The sequence below is a fragment of the Epinephelus lanceolatus genome, chromosome 5, assembly GCF_041903045.1.
Source record: "Epinephelus lanceolatus isolate andai-2023 chromosome 5, ASM4190304v1, whole genome shotgun sequence".
NCBI classification, from domain to species: Eukaryota; Metazoa; Chordata; class Actinopteri; order Perciformes; family Serranidae; genus Epinephelus; species Epinephelus lanceolatus.
Genome location: NC_135738.1, coordinates 1,199,712 through 1,217,591, shown reverse-complemented (window position 1 = coordinate 1,217,591; position 17,880 = coordinate 1,199,712). Strand labels below are relative to the sequence as shown.

The 17,880-nt window shown below is 39.7% G+C and overlaps 1 protein-coding gene and 1 non-coding gene across 2 annotated transcripts; one reads left to right on the top strand and one right to left on the bottom strand.

Annotated features, from left to right (window-relative positions):
* Positions 1-1,396: 1,396 nt before the first annotated feature.
* afg3l1 (AFG3-like AAA ATPase 1) lies at positions 1,397-17,142 on the bottom strand. The gene is made up of 16 exons (XM_033635219.2): positions 16,875-17,142; positions 14,912-14,996; positions 13,748-13,842; positions 12,427-12,576; positions 12,184-12,255; positions 10,151-10,275; positions 9,792-10,062; positions 9,411-9,548; positions 7,772-7,925; positions 7,579-7,686; positions 5,553-5,678; positions 4,682-4,792; positions 4,345-4,460; positions 3,715-3,915; positions 3,430-3,624; positions 1,397-2,541 (listed from the first exon to the last, which is right to left on the bottom strand). The coding sequence occupies exons 1-16, from the start codon at positions 17,004-17,006 to the stop codon at positions 2,314-2,316; spliced, it is 2,307 nt and encodes a 768-aa protein (XP_033491110.1). The 5' UTR covers positions 17,007-17,142; the 3' UTR covers positions 1,397-2,313.
* LOC117262916 (U5 spliceosomal RNA) lies at positions 10,345-10,458 on the top strand. The gene has a single exon (XR_004502142.2). It is a non-coding gene; the product is annotated as a U5 spliceosomal RNA (small nuclear RNA).
* Positions 17,143-17,880: the final 738 nt, after the last annotated feature.

Sequence of the window (17,880 nt, the reverse complement as noted above, 5' to 3'; positions counted from 1 at the left end):
TGTGTTTACAATAGTGTCTGAATGGTTAGCGTCTTTTGGCTCTTAATAATGTTAATAAAGATTAATTTAATTGGTTTTACTCTCTTCAGGGGAGCTGGTGATTAAAAACACTAAAAGGTTAAATGAGGCCTCAGTTTGTGAAACTGTGTTGAGGTGGAAAAGATAAATGAAGCCGGAAGTCATGAAGACAAATGATTTTTTGTTTCAGTGTCTGAACCGGAGTTGAATCAGCAGAAATACTCAAATATTAATATCTGATATTATTAATGTGTCCCATCAGCCAGTGGGGCTGCTGGTGATGTAGCAGCTTCCTGTCGATTCGTTATCACACAAAATCCATACAATCATCTTTGTACAGCATCGAGTTGTTTGTATAAAACAAAGCTGAACAGTAGAGGTGGGGAAATCCAAACAGCACAGTATCGCAATATTTTATCGATACACAGTATATATTATTGATTTTTATAATACACATTTTAATACAGCTTTTGGTACTAGAATAATAAAAATCAGTTGCTTTTTCAGTCCACTAGATGGTGCTGATGTTTTTATCCTGGTGAGGTCAGCAGAGGTTTCAGACAGGAAGTTCACCAGAGAAAGAAATCAGAAATTTATCGCCGGCGTTTAAATCAAACGTCTGGACTTGTTTTGGATTTTTTAAAGGCAGAAGGAAAGGAGGACTTGGATATGACACATGCCATTTGCAAGCAAGAATAAAATACTACTGAGATGAGGGCTCACCTCACGCCACCATCCAGAGCTACTGTTTGCCGCTGATGGCCAAGCTAACGCTAAACCTGCTCTGCGGAAAAATCAGCCAACACTGGACATGCTTAGGACCCGAGTGAAGAAAATAACACGTCCATCACCTACTTCCTGTGTAAAGATGTGCGTCCATACAGCGATGTTGAGAACCAAGGCTTTTGTTACATGTTAAAAACAAGTGAACCCAGGTATGTGACTCCGCCCCCACGTTTTTCACCAATACAGCCGTACCTCTCTGTCTCTACAGAGACGTGACGCATAGAGCTGAGGAATCATGACTCACTAAAGTCACAGCGGAGCAAACACAGCAGACCTGCCGCACAACAATGTAACACACGACACTTCTAACATGGCTGCTGCCATTCAGTTAGCGGGACGCCTGCATGTGAGGTCTGTCACATACCTGCTTAATCTGGCCTCTCAGAGGGCGTTAAATCTGCCCACAGTTCAGTCTGTCAGGTGACTGCAGTATTTCTGACAGGTGTTATGACAGTGTTGGTCGGCCGTCTGCTCTGTGTCACATTGAGTTGCTACATAAATGATTAAAGTCCATGAGCAGACTGAAAACTTTTACCTCATAAAATAAAGTTAAGTGTTTCTTTGGGAGAAAAAAAATTGCAGTTGGAAAAAATTGCAATATATCAGAATTTATTGTATCGCAACACTCAGCATGTCGCAATAATATCGTATCGTGGGTCCTCTGGAGATTCCCACCTCTACTGCACAGGGTGAAACGTGTCAGTGCTGCCAGTTAATCAAAGAAAACGTCATTGAAATGTAAAAATGGCAGGAAACAAAAATAACTTCACATCAATTCTCAAAAATATTTAAACCAGTAAAAATGTTTAAAATTTAGCTGCAGGAAAAGTTCTTCAAGCCGTCTCTTCCTCGTCAGTCCTTTTTATACAATAAATAAAAAGAAAAGTCAGTGTGTTCACACGCTGTAAATGTGCCTCATTCACACTCTGCTGGGGAATATTTCAAACAGTCAGTCTGATCAGTGTTAAGGCAGTTTGGAGCAACTTCCTGTCCGAACGGTGAAAACACAAACTGATGGCAGCCTCAGTGAAACTACAGTCCACATGTAGGTTGTGCGGAGCCTGGTGGATCTCGTGAGGAACATTTCTGACCATCACTCCCTCAGATTAGTAATTCATACGCTTTAATGACTTCATTTGTGTCCTTGAAATAATACTTTGTGCTCTTGAATAATGTTTTTGCCTCCTTTTGTTCAGCAACAGAAAAGATCCAGAAAATTTTAACAGAAAAAACTGAAATATATCCACGTCTGTGCAAATTAAAATCTAAATCAGTGCAGTCTATGGTGAGACTAGATGAAACGGAATCTGCTGTGATGGATTCAGTCATTTAAGTGTCTTAATCATTAACCTGAGGGAAATAAAGTCAATTGACGGCATGGATCACTAATCTGTGGGAATCATTTTTCCTCCCAGAGTCTGTGAAACTGAGGCAGCGTCAAGTTGGTTGTTGGGTTTTTTTGCGGCTGGGATGTGAAGCGTTTGTTTGTCTTATCTGAGTCTCGCGGCTCTACACGGCCTGCTGTCTGTCCTGAGTCGGGCTCGTCTCCTCCGCCTCCCCTCCTCTCTCCTGGTTCCAGTCTTTGAGCCCCTCTGGCAGACTCGTGTCCTCCTCAAAGCTTCCTGTCCCCTCCACAAACTCCTCGTACGTAGACTTCTCCTCGAAAGGCCGCGGGCCCAGCAGCTCCAACATGTCCGCCTTGTCCAGGACCTCCTTATCCAGGAGACGCTTCCCCACCTGAGGGAGAAACCAGGGATGAATGCCAAAATATATGACTGTATCTACCCCCTCTTTTCCTGGGAAAAATACCTGCGGCATTCAGGAATTGTTTTATATGTTTTTTTTCATGTCCAGTGAAGTGAAGCAGCTGCTGTGGTTTTTAGACAAGAAAAAATAGAAGTGCCAGTGAGGGTGAGGATCATTTATCAAATGTTATTGTTTACGCTGTTCAGTTGGAAAACTGTTTGTTTTTAATACAAATATTATTTCTTAAAATATAATATATTACATTTCAATATATTTAAGAGAACTTTTTGTTTTAAATATTTTCTTTTTCTGAAATTTTTCATCTTTTTAAATTATGTTTTGATAATCTTTTTTAATGTTTTTTTTAAAGCACTTGTAAAATTATATCTAATTTATTATAATAATTTTACAAAATAATTGTATTATTATTATTATTAATTTACATTTTTTGGGTCTTAAACTCAATTACCATCATCGTTTTTTAATTTATTTGCATTTAACAATTTTATTATTTATTTGTTTATATTTACTTAAACTTTTATTTGTAATATATTTTATTATTATCATTATCATCCCTTTTTCCTATTTATTGTAAATTTTGTTTTCATTTATTCATTTATTTCCATCAAGAGAAAACATGTAACAAGTTGAAAAAATAAAATGATGCAGCTGGAAAATTAGGAACTTCATAATTTTCCATAGAACTAAACTCAAGTTTGTTTGTGAGTTATTGTTGACTATAATTTATTAGTTTTTGAAAGCCCTTGTGTTTTCAATCATTAAATGGTACATGCAGGTTTAGACGCAGTGATGCTGCAGCAGCACCAGGAGACCTGAACCTCTGCACAGTAACCAGCACACGATCCATCAGAGTCTCACCATCTCCACCAGCTCCTTCTTTTCCTCGATGAGCGCCAGCGTTCTCTCGTACGCTCGCTCCACCAGCTCCCTGACCTCCTCGTCGATGAGCTCTGCCGTGGCCTCGCTGTACGGCTTCTCCATGACCATCTCACCCTGCCGGGGCAGGTCGAACGACACCTGTCCCACCTTCTCACTCATCCCAAACTGCACCACCTGGAGGGGAGTCGGGGAGGAGAAGCAGCTGACAGGGTGGGAAAACACTTCGAATACAACAGACCTGTCAGGTGTGTGTGTGTTGTTTACCTGAGCGTAGGCGGACTGCGTGACCTTCTTCAGGTCGTCCTGAGCTCCGGTGGTGATCTTGCCGAAGAAGACCTGCTCGGCCACGCGGCCTCCGAGCATCATACACATCCTGTCGAACAGCTGCTCTCTGCTGTACAGGTACTGCTCTCTGGGCAGGTACTGGGCGTAACCCAGACCCTTCCCCCGCGGGATGATCGACACCTGGAAGCACAGCAAATGTGTTTATGAGTTATTTTACAGTTTTGTACAAAAAAAAAGTCATATAGCATATTTTCTTAAAATGTTTTAACATGTTAAAATGATTTTTGAATTTATATATTTGTTTTTATTTTTTTTTATTTATTTTTATTATTTCTAAAGGCTTTTCAAAACATTTTTTTAAAATAATTTTCTTAAAAGATTATTTGTATTATCTTTAATGATTTATAATAATAATTTTACAAAGTATTTTTTATTTTATTTTTACCAGCATTATTAAAACTTCAAATAGTTGTTTTTGTTTTTGTGTCTTAATGACACACTGACACTTTGATACTGACCCATGTCGAGTTTTAAATCTCTCTCTAAATGTCAGACATTTTGTCACTACAAGAGCTATGAACACAGACAGTGTAAAGACATCAGACGTACCTTCAGCAGCGGGTCGGCGTGCTGCAGGAACCAGCCCACGATGGCGTGACCCGCTTCATGATACGCTACAGTCTTCTTCTCTGTGGGCTGCAGGACCTGAGTCTTCTTCTCCAGACCTGAAAACACACGACTTATAAACTGATGTCTGACAGCGACAAAAACAAACTGGATGATGACTGTTGATGTTTTACTGCTCTCGTTTATGTTATTTACATTAAAGGAAATCAAATATGTGTTTATGATGCAGAGTGAAATAAAAACAGGAACATGTCAAATAAAAGTTGATGAAAAAAGAGAGAGGATTGTGAGTTGGGTCAGTTTGTGACATCACACTGACCTCCAATGACCCGGTCGATGGCCTGTTCAAAGTGTTTGGCGTTGACGGACTCGTTGAGATGTCGAGCAGCGATCAGTGCCGCCTCGTTGCAGACATTAGCGATGTCAGCTCCTGATGAAACACACACATCCACAAACTTTGAGACTAGTTTGCTAAAGACATCATCTATAGCCACAGACATGCTAACAAGAGTTAGCAAATGATTTTAGACAAGCGCAGAGTCTGTGGTCTTCACACAGCATAATCTACCTATTAATTATTTCTAATTTCATTTACTTGTTAATCTAAATATTGAAGTTTTTAATATTAAATTATTTTATTTTACTTTAATTCTCAAACTGCAAAAGCTTACTTCTAAAATCTGTTTCCTTCACATCACTTATTTGAACTCTGAACTTGTAACTCCTGTATCTTTGCTGTATATTGAAAAGCACATTGAATTGACCTGGTGTATAAAATGTGCAACAAAAATAAAACTGCCTTGCCTACGATATAAAACCTTTAAAAAACATATATATATATTTAAGTGCTGTATTGTTTGAGTGCTAGTAGTGGTGAAATGCTGATTTCCTCTGAATATCTTACACCATTTTTTTTTTAATAAACCAATCTAAAGGTTGTCAACACTTTATGACTAACCTAATTTGGTTTGAAAGTGTGTCTAACTAACAGAGGTCTACCCTCCATAACATTTCCTTCAAATTTTTCATCTCTCTTCTGTCAGTTTGTTTAGGTCATTCAGCGTTAACTGAGCATCCAGATGTTCAAACAAACTGACTGACTCCACCATCATGTTTTAAATTCTTCTACATGTCTCTGACAGCTGTAATGAAAACACTAAACTGTGACAGACGATGTTTCTGTGACGTACCAGTGAATCCTGGCGTGGCAGCAGCCATCTTCCTGGCCAGAACGTCTTTGTCCATGTTGGGGTCCAGTTTGATTGGTCGCAGGTGGACTTTAAAGATGGACGCTCTGCCCTTGATGTCCGGAGGACCTGAGAGGAGACGGGAGAAAAGAAAAACCCTCAGTCTTCTGACACCAAACATTTAAAACCTAAACTTTGCTTCAGGTACACAATCAGTGAATTAACATGGAAGGAAACAAAATGATAAGACAAGATGTTTATTGGGAGTAATAAATGATCAGATCTTGGTTCAACACATTATGCACAATATTGCATAATTAATAACTAATAAATAAACGATGAAAAGATCAACACTGGACGTGTAAACTGAGAATAAAGAACAATGATGATAAATGGACTAAACCAGCCTGGTTACGTTTAAGATGAGAAAATACTAAAATAGTGAAAATATATAATTTATGTAAGAAGTAGATATTTTAATGTACCAGTAGATATGTGATGACGTTGTGTTGTCTCAGTGGCACAAAGAATCAGCTTCATTTTGTTTTCTATTGTCCTTTATATTGGAAAATGTGCAATACTTTAAACATTGATTGATAAACATTTATGATTCAAAAAGTGGTGAATTATTTTTAATTTTCTTTATAAATTATTTTTTAAAAATGATAATAACTAGAGGAAGAATAAGAGGAATAAGAATACTACCAATAATATTAAAATATGATCTATTTAGCCAGTTAAGTCTGGGATGATAAGAAAACAAAAATAATGATTTAATGAATGATATATATAATAAATGATATAATAATGATTTTTTTTTTAATATTTTAACGTTATTAATTAAAATTTAAAATGTTTTGTAATTATTTTCTAATGATTTTTTTATCACTTTTTAAAACAATAACAATAATAATAATAATAATAATAATGATGATTCAGCCTGGAAAAGTTTGTAGTGAGAAAAAAAACTAAATGCCCTCCATCAGTATAACTTCTACTGTCGACTTGTAGCAGTTCTCGTATTGCATTATTTATCTACTTAATATTATTCACATAAATATGTTATTTTAAAGTATATAAAAGTCCATATAATGTTGTAACTGAGCTAAAACAGTTAGTCAATTAATCGATAACCAGGAAATTATTTTAATAATCACTTAATCATCTGAGTCAAATATTTGATGCTTCCAGCTGCTCAGTTTTGAGGACTGCTGCCTTTCTTTTCCTTAATTTACAGATAACCAAATATCTGTGAGTTTTTCCTATCGGTCAGGCATAGAGATAAATGCATGTAAAAAAAAAATAAATAAATAAAAATATTAATCAAATAATATGCAGATATCAACAGGGGCTCATGGAAACTGTGACTGATGTTTGGCCAAGAAATTAAAGGCTCTCTAAGTCTTCCTAAGCTTGAAAAGTTTTTGTCACATACAGCGAACATCTCCTCACGATCCTCTACATGTCCTCTGAATATGCTGTGGAAAAGTCCGGTCTCTGTAGGCAGCCCAGGCTCCGCACATGGCAACAAAAACATTGTGGTCCAGGCTGCACCAACCAGCCAGCGCCAGACCAGCGAACGCAAGCGCACACACATGAACGTGGTGCCCAGAGAGGCAGTTAGAGCTACAGGCTACAATGAGGCTAAAAGGCGAGCTAGCTCCGTTGTGTTTGATAACATTGTTGAAGGTAAACAGAAGTGAAGTGTTGTTGTTGCCATGTGCGGAGCCTGGGCTGCCTACAGAGACCAGACTTTTCACAGCATATTCAGAGGACATGTAGCTAGAGGATCGTGAGGAGATGTTTGCTGTGTGTGACAAAAACTTTTCAAGCTTAGGAAGACTTAGAGAGCCTTAACTAAGGAACTGAGAAAGTCTTCCGTAGATCAACAGATAATTCTTAGGTGGAAATAAGACAAACTCTTTGCCCTGAGGACCCCTTCTCCATCCCTGCTCCAAAGCCCCAAAGGAAGTGATGACTCTTTCAGCTTCACCAGAAGCACCAATCAGCTCTCAGCGTTGAACTCTACCTATGTAGATCTGTCTGTCGAAGCGTCCCGGTCTCATCAGAGCAGGATCCAGGATGTCGGGTCTGTTGGTTCCAGCCAGGACCACCACGTTAGTCGCCGTGTTGAAACCTGCAACAATATAAAAAACATGCAGTTATTAATAAAACACTGTTTGAAATCCAAACCTTGTAGACTGAGCTCATCTTCATCGTACCGTCCATCTCCACCAGCAGCTGGTTCAATGTGTTCTCCTGTTCACTCTGACCACCAAAGTTCCCCCCTCCCCTCTTCCTCCCCACAGCGTCGATCTCATCGATGAAGAGGATGCAGGGGGCGTTCTTCCTCGCCATGGAGAACATGTCCCTCACCTGTGGAGGAGGAAACTCAATCAATCATTGTCACTGCAACATCAGATTATCAGAGTGAACAAACATGACGGCTGTTTCTCCTCATTCATCCACCCAGAGTAGTTCATGCTTCGTCTTACGTCTCTAACACTGAATCCAGAGAGATATCTGTGAGATTGAGACACGGAATATTGAAATGTCAGATAATGTTTGGCAAAACATGTGGAAGACATACATCTGCCTCTACACAGACATAGAGGAAACTCTCTTGGAAAAATCTGATACTGCAGTTCCACAGACATCATAACTGTTGAGGAGAGTCTGGGTCAGAGGTCGCCTGAACCAAATGTTTCTGTTACTGACCATCCATCAATTTTAAACATTACAAATAGTGAGAGCAATGTACTGAAACTTAAATGGAAATGGAATTTTCGCAGTTCACATAATTCAGTTAAAATCATTGACTGTTTCTAAAGATGGACGAAGTGTCTCCACATCCCTCCACTGTACAGAAGTCAAGCTAATATATCCTGGATATGGCCACTGCCTTCTTGCTCTGGTGATGTCATTTGGAGCCAGAGTCTGAGCTCCACGGTATCAAGTTTCCTGCCCACACACCTGTTTCACCAATCGCGAACAGCGCCACTGAATGTGAGCCCACTGACTGGCTCACACAGCTGTCAATCATGTTGTAGAATTCTCATTTTATAGCATTTAATAACTACTTAAAACCAAACCTATCAGAAAAATGAACCCTTGGAACAGCAGCATGATAAAAACTACCTTAAATGACAGAAACCATCTTTGGGAAACATGTATTTGACATTCACTTTAAGTTTTTAGTTTGGCCCACGTCCCATTCATTAACACTGAGAGGGTAGGCTTTATGACCGGTACTGCAGCCAGCCACCAGGGGGCGATCGAGATGTTTCGGCTTCACTTTTGAGGAGCTGTCATATCGTCCATCTTTATAAATAGTCTTTAGCTGAAATTCATACTTCTTTTTTAAGCCTCTGAATATCCAATCATCAAAAGAAAAAGCTTTTGTTATTAGTTATTATATTGACATTTAAGGATTTTAAAAAATTAAACTGAAAGATTATGACAGCATTTTGAGATGATGATGATGATGATGATATTTTAAAATGATGTAAGTGACAGATGTTTGGGTAAAATAATGCAAGTAAAACAAAAAATTATTCCAAGGAACTTGGGGAAGGAAGCTCAGGTAGGTGAGGACCAATGGCTAAAAAACTGTTGAAAAAATCATCTTAATGGTAAATCTGAAACGAATCTTGAGACTCCGAGGGGGACACATGGAAGAAAAATGGAAACCATTGGCATTACTCAAGACCAACTGCTAAAATATGTTGGAAAATGACGGAGGAAACAACTTATTTTGTTTTGTTTTATTGTTTTTTGGTGTAATGTTTCACATCACTTCAGTAAAGATCTGAGTGGGGTCCTGTGGTCTGACAGATATCTGATCTGGTTTCCTTTACTCACCCTGGCAGGACCGACGCCCACAAACATCTCCAGGAACTCGGAGCCGTTGACGGTGATGAAGGGGACGTTGGCCTCTCCGGCTGTGGCTTTAGCCAGCAGAGTCTTCCCTGTCCCAGGAGGTCCGGACAGCACGGCACCCTGGGAAAAAACTTCTTTTAAGTCTTTATTTGTCACAAAGCTACAGACACCGGCACCCTGACTGAAGCTACAGTTCATTTTTACAATGGATAACAGAGCAAGTAAAAATTTCAGCAGCCTCATTCTTTATTTTAGACTTCAATTTTCACACTTGTCCTCCTAAACTCACCCCAAATCCCCGCCTCTGTCAGGACCTGCTGTCACGCCCTGGAGCCCTGCGTGTGTCCGTGTGTTTTCTGTTACCTTTGGGATCTTGGCCCCGAGGTCCTGGTACTGCTGTGGGTTCTTCAGGAAGTTGACGAACTCCAGGATCTCCAGCTTGGCCTCCTCGCAGCCGGCCACGTCCTTGAACTTCACCTCAATGTTGTCCTTCATCATCTTCGCCGTGGACTCGCTCATACTGAAGGGCCCGCCCCTCCCGCCGCCGGGGCCTCCTCCCATTGGTCCTCGCCGCAGGGTGAAGAGCAGGAAGCCAATCAGCAGCAGGGTGGGTATCATGCTCAACAGGAAGGAGCTGTGGAAACAGAGGGGGGAACAATGGAACCCACTGGTTTCCATAACGTGCACCAATGACAGCACAGGTGTTGACGTGTTAAACTCACCCGTCACTCTCTGTGCTGTAGATGACAGCAAGTCTGTGTGACGGCTCCAGGCCGAGTTCCGTGTGCGCCGCCTCCAGATTCCTCTCAAACGTGTCGACGCTGCCGATGTTGAACCAGACGTAGCTCTGCAGGTCACATAAGATTTCATGATGTCTCATAAGATTGTGTATTATTTAAAAAATGAGTGGGCAAGATCACTCTTGTTTCTCTTCAGATCGTATAAATCTTTCGCCTTTTACTAAAGATTTCCTTGGAGAGGAACACTAAGAGTTTTACTCAATTTTCTGATGCCCTGCTAACGCGGGGCTTGGAAAAAAAAAAAAATGAGTGGGCACAGTAAGATGTTGCGTCTTCCTGCAACTTTTCAGTCTGTGAAAAATCTGTGACTTAAGCCTGATTTATGGTCCTGCGTTAAATCAACGATGTCGCTACGTCATAGGGTGCGTGGCTACGCAGGAGGCTCGCCGTAGCCCCCGGTGTAGCCTGACGTGCACCTCCCCAAAAATGTAACTACACGTCGAGGCGACACAGACCCAGCGCAGACCGAGAGGGTTTGCTTGGTAGCAACGCATTTTCGATTCCGTATTTCCAGATTGCGCCATCCCCGCCATCTTTAAACATCTTCTGTTGCGATGTAGATGTTGCAGTATTAAGGCCCATTTATGCTCAACGTTCAATACGGATACGGACGGAGCCGTCTGTCCGTGCTCCTCATTCATTTCTCTGTGTCCGGAAAAGCCGGAAGCTAAACAAAGAATCAACTAGAGACGATGGTAACCATTCAGGAAAGGAACGCAGCCTCCTACTGCTCTGGCGGTGAATTGCACCGCAACGAAATGGAGTGACGGAGAAGTTCGAAGGGTTCACAACGGCGTCACAGCAACGACGTAGGTACGTCGTAGGTACGCCGCAGGACCATAAATCAGGCTTTATTTTTACCGTTTTATTTTGTTAGAGTATTTGACTTTTTGGGTCTTTATTGACAGAGACTAAATCATTTTTAATTTTCCACACCGTTACATGTCATTTAGGTCTCAATTCAAATACATAAGGAGTAAACAGAAACATCACAGTAGTATGACACGATGAGCACCTGTTGGTCTCATTTAATTTTAACATTACATATTATATTTTTGGCAAAATGCAGCAAATGTTCACACATTCATTCAGAATGTCATGACAATATTTTCTGGCTTCATATAAACTATAAAGTTTCAGTTAGGTATAGTTGTGTCACGACTCTTTGTTGCGTGGCTTCTATGTTTTTGTGTCATATCAGAGTTATACCTGTATTTTTTAACATTTTTAACTATCTCCATTATGAATGTTGTATTTTACTTGTGTCTTATTGCTGCGCTGCACGTCTGCATGCATCAAGAAGTGTCTACAATCAGAAATGTTCAGCAGTGTTTTGTTTCTTCATGTTGTTTGCTTGCATGACTAAACCTACCCATTAGTAGATATCAGCCTTCCCACAATTTCCCCAATAAATTTTCAAAACTTTTCCACAACCTCTACGTTATATTTTACTCCATTTCCATGCCTTTTTTTAGTAGTAGTTTAAAATGGGCAGGCCTATATCATGACACAACCATTCACTATTGAACATGTACTTAGCTGGCATTTGTGGATAAACAAACTGTTAGCACTTAATAACTTCACTTCACTCAACTAGTTGCACGTGCCAATAGACCACACCAGCACATGCGAATACTTTGCAAAACTCAGAAAACCTCATTGGGGATTTTTATAAACGCATTTTAAACAATAGCCAAAACAATGTATATTCAATTTTTTTCCAAAGCATTCTGTTCATTCCAAACCATCTCCAGGCCTGGAAAACCATTCTTCTAATTTTATAACTTTTAACTTCCTGATAGTGGAGACCCTGAGATATTGTTGATATATTACTGTAGTGCTGTTCCCTGTTGTTCTGGGTTCAATGCGCCTCGCCAAGGGGCTACATGATTAACGTACAATGAAATGAAATGAGGTTAAAATGTCTGCTTCCATATCAGATTATTTCTTCTCACCGCATCAGGGTCGGCTCCCGGCACCAGGATGACTCTGACATACTGTTTGTTGACGACCTCTAAGCGCTCCACCTGAACAGAAAAACATACGTACATAATATGATTCATGTTTACAGTCTTTTTCACTTACTTTTTTTTTTACTTTTCACTTATTCAAGGCAAATGACACCGTTTGAACTCTAAATCATGTCAAGTTCTCAGTACATCCCAGTATAAATGTTCCAGTATAAAGTTCCTCCTCACCATTCCCCTGGCCACGTAGCGGTGGACGAAGTCCTTCCAGCTGATCTCTCTGCCGTTGTCTCTGAAGTATAAATACAGCAGAACTGAACTGACTCCAGCCACGGTGACCGCCAAGTACCTGAAGTCCTTCTCGTCCCAGGGGAAGTCACCCTGAGGACCAGCAGAGACATACAGGAGCATGTTACACAGCAGTGATAACACACTGGACATTTACTGGACCAACATCTGCAAGCAACTGGTAATCATAAGAGAGATTGGGAAATGGTTGGAGCAGCTGGAGGAGTAGAAATGGATGAACAAATATTTAAAACAAAAGACTTTATATTGCGTACGTAATGGAGTGCTGCAGGGAGCGTAGTTATTCGTAGGCCCACACAGAAATTAAAATCGCTCTGGTTCCCTCATCAAAATTCCAGTGCGATTTTTATGTTGGATTTTGGATTATTGCAGAAAATAAGCTCCATGTTAAACAACCTTTAATGATACATTCATGTTTTGTTCAAAAAGATAATGTTTACAAATGAACACCACTGTTAGGATTATTGAAGCGTAATGCACTCACCTTGAATAAACAGCTAATGTTACAATCAAACTGCACCACAATCACGCATGACCTGAACGTCACCACCACAACGAGGGTGTAGAGCCGTGTAAGGCGTGGTGATGTTCTGTAAACTCATTTAGCTGATTCATTATATGTCAAAGAACAAAGCACCAAAGCCTCTTAAGCTTCTGTTAACCACACACCTCATTTCAGGCATCTAACCAAAAACCCATTAAACCCATTTTAGGACTGATTGCTGCATCAAATGTTAAAATATATGTAACTGCACTGGAATTCACTGCAACATTGTGAATTATAATTTCAACGTGATGCCATTTTCATTTTGGAAGAGTAGCAGCTAAGCCTATTGCAGCTACATGAGATGTTTCGCCCCGCCTGACCTGGCTGACGCACTATCCACGGTTGATGTCACAGCTTCCTTGAGTTCGGACAACAAACTGCAGGTTCCAGTTGCCAAACACTCATTGTGTTTATTCACACCACCAAACACACATTGAATAAATGTCCATTTCTTTATCTTTCATTGAAACTGAACACACAGCCTTCAGCACGTTGCACACTGTCCTGTGCCACAGTGGTCAAAAACCTTTGGCTCTTCCAGGCTGAAACACTTGACAGCAACAATGTTGTTCCTGCCTTTATGCACCAACACTCACAATATCCATACAGCGCCACCCAGTGTACGTACACAGTAAGTACAATTCATGTCTGCTGAGTGAAACAACGTATTTGGCTCTTACAGGAAGTTTAACAAACCTTTTGCATTCGGCTCCACCAGTCTTTTCCTCCTCTCTTCCCTCCACCTGATGATCTTCCTCCTCCTCCTGCTCCTCCTGCTCCACCCTTTCCATCTGAAATAAAAGAGTGTTAGATTATACACCTGTCAGAAAAAAAACAGCATTTGTTCCAGTATAAGTTTTAATACCCAGATCTGCTTTAGCAAACCTAGAATGTACCAAGATTTTGTTTCTGATTCTGTTGTTTCATACCATGTTTCAACCCTGTCACACTGAGGCCTGAACCTGCAGCCAAAATATCAGTTCAGAATCAACAGACTGTAACATCGAGCAGCGCCAGGACAAACACAAAAAAAAAAGCTCTTATTTGATAAGCTCACATCTGTCCTACAACACCAGACTGGCTTATTTGCCAAATTAAATGTCACAGAAGTTCACGTGGTTTAGGGTTTAAGTTTTATTTTCAGTGTGTCTCGAGTTGTTTCTGCTGCTGTCTCAAATTAAATGTGTGACTGAACTTGCTGACCTGACTGAAAAATGTTTTTAATATTGGTCAATGAAGATAAAATCAATTCAAATTTTACATTAGAGGTTGAAAAAGTAAATTTGATGGAAAAGCTAAAATAATATTGGAATATTCTGTTTAAAATGTGTGTTGTTTGTGGGCTAATGTTAATGTTAATTTGTATACCACCTTTAAAACAAAGCTACAAAGTGCTTTACAACTGCAAAAATGAAAACAAAATCCCACAAAATAAAAGCATAATAACAGAACATGAAAGTAAGAATAAACCAAAATAAAGTATACAATAAGATAATAAAATAATAGAACTGACTACTGGACGTACACGGCAGGGAATTAATTGAGTAAAGGTGCATTTTAAAAATGAGGACAAAGACGCTGCAAACTGAAGGGTTGGTATTTTGTATCACATGATCTCCTAATTGTCATTGTAGCTGTCATTTGTCCGTATATGCAGCCTGTTTTTTGTTTACATGGATGTCTGCCCGATGAAGATCTTGTAGGTTGAGATGCTGCATCAATAAAAACATAAGAGCTTGCAAATTTTAGTGTGCAGAAAAAAAATTTTCTTTGCGGCTTTTTGTCCTGCACCTGAACCCAGCCGGGGCTGAATGACAACAATATCCACCTTTTGTGCTTCAGACACGCAGCAGCTCTCACCTTTGGGTTCAGTGGAGTACAGTCGTCGCTGAACCAACTGGAATCTGCGACAGGACAGGAAGTTTGTTGGAGTCCGACAATAGCTCTGAAAAAAACACCACAGAATCACTGTTAGTGCATCAAATACACACCAACACCAACCTGAGAGTGGCTTTAAGGCCACACCTTCTAACAGGTAAAACAAACACTGAAGGTCACATTTCTTTGAAAATCCTGGCAGTGAAATCTGAGTTGTCGTAAACACTCTGAGCTGTGGAATCATTCAATGTGATCATGTCAGCATGACTTTGACACTGACATTGATACAGTGCATAACCAAAAGTAAGTGGACAACCTTATATTATGTTTCCTTTAATTCCAACAAAGGGACACGTTAACGCTCCAACATACTGAATCTGCAAGAACTAATGACTATGTTCATGGTCATTCAATTTAATTTATTTGCATGAATAACTGATTAACGGTTTTGTCTGCAAATTGTCCGAAAATACTGATAACATTCCTGTGGTGACGTCTTCAAACGTCTTATTTTGTCTGGACCACAGTTCAAAAGTAGTTTTAAAATTGACTTAAAGCATTAACAGATTATCAAAACAGTTGCTTGTTAGTTTTCTGCAGGTCGACTAATTGCTGTACAGTGCACTGTGATATTTTAGTGTGTCGACAATTTGTGTTTGTCCCTTTCCTGTTTCAACAAGACAATACCCCTGCACACAAAGCCAGCTCCATGAAGAAACTGTTGTCTCAGTTTGGTGAGGAAGGACTTGATTGGTCTACACAGAGTAGTAGACCATGTAGCTCATTACAATAATCACTACTACCTTCAATGTACATGTGGGTATATGGCTAGTGTATAAAGATTAACTTGAATAAAAAAAGTGAACCTATTAAGACACAAAATATTTAATCATAGTCCACATTAGAGCTTGCTAAGAAAGGAAGGAAAGGCTGACAACAATTGAAACTGCTGTAAGACTTAAAACCAGACAGTTGTTAGCAAGGTTGGAAATGAACACCAGCCAAATGCTGGTAAAATAAGCAGGTGGTGGCTGCTAGAGTCGTTTAATACAACAGCCAAAAAAAGTTATTTATTAATGCAATCTAAGTTATCTATTGAGTGCCTGGCAGATCTTGGAATTAAACAGTCACAGTGGCAGGTGGACAAACAAAGGCAGTTTTCAACCCTGTTTTTTGGAAACCAAACATATTTTATTAGTGAGCTAATTTTAGCTTTAAACGCTGTAATGATTGACTATGTTGTTTACTATTCCAAGCTAATCTATCAGTCAACACTAGTGTCGAAGAAGACTGCTTTGGTATCATACCCAAAGTAAAACACATATATAACGTTAATAGTACAAATTTACTTTAAAGTCATTTAACGGGCCTCAGTTTCTGCTACTGTTAGCTAGATTACCTCAGGTGCTAGTAAGTTGTTAGTTTTATTTATGAGAAGAGCCTCGTGAATAACTTTGGCAGATACTTTAGTGGGATATTTAAAATGTACATAATGCATCAGGTTACAGGACAAATCTTACCACATCCTTAAAATATGACCTTTTGTCTGTAATTCCCAGAGTCTGCTAGCTAACGTTAACTGTGTACGAGCACAGAATAAAATCACATTTTTCTTACAATAGAAGCTATTTGCTAAAGTGAAATATGGCCGAATTACAAAATAGATTATAATCTGACAGAAAATGTTTTAAATTAAGTTTTGGATGGTATGCTGTCTTTATAATACGTAAACAACCCCTGAACTGCATGACTTTGCGATGGGATTTGGCATGTGTGCTAGCTAACGTTAGCTAGAGATCCGCCGCTCGAGGCAGAACACATTTTAGTGTAACATTACAGCTAATTTCCAACCAGGGTGGAGAGGGAATGTTGGTGCTTAACTCACTAACGGACTCGCACATTTCTTAGACAACAATCACTCCAGAAATCCTCCACCTTCACTTACCGAGGCAGCGGAGCTTCGGAATCCGGCTGTGAGGAGCCGTCCTGCCGTCACCGCTGAGAGCCGCGCCCGGGCTCCTCCAGCCCGGCAGAGAGGCAGGGCGGCCGCCGAGAGAAGCCTCAGCAACTGAGACATCCTCCCCGTGCCGCGGGCCCAACCTTTCAGTCCAAAACACGAAGCTTTTCGTTCAAACTCCACTCGTGAACTTCATCTTGTTGCACCAACAAGTGTTATTGAATAAGAGTAACAGCGTGAAATGTCAACGGGAGGATGATGTAAAGGCCCAAAGACTTTCTCTGCGAATACCTGCCGGAAATTGTTCTAAAAAGAAATAGATTACTTAATTATATATTTTTTCTTGGTCATAAAATGGTCACTCTAGTAAAAAACAAAATATTCCTCAAATTGACTGCACATAAATAGATTTAATAGTTAACTGATTTTATGATAACTGTATTACATTCAGGCAGCAGAAAGGCCAACACTGGGTCCTCACAGAACACCTTCTCTCTGATTGGCTGAGACAGAAAGGCACTCTGTCCTGTGCGCAAATTCAGCTTCACGTAACTGTTACCGAGACACTGATATGACTCAGCTACATGTCAGAAATTACATAGTTTCACAGTTATGGAAGGTATTAAAATATTTTAAATACATGTTGCTATTTGTGAGTAGAAAACACACAAAGTGTTGATGAAACAAAACAAGTAAAAGTTAAAAGAAACAGGACAATGATATTACAGTGAAATTATTTTTGTTTAAAGCTATGTTTTGTAACATTTTTCAGTAGAGCCTGCAGCTAACGGTTATTCTCACTGCTGATTAATCATCCGTTTATTTTCTTAACTAATCTGTTAATAATAGTGAGAATCATCCATGACGATTCAGTTTCAGAGTTTATGGCAGGGTCTTCAAATTGCTTGTTTTCTGATACACAGCCCAAAATCTACATTGATTTTAATGAACTATCATATAAGACAAAGAAAAGCAGCACATCTCTTCAGAGGAT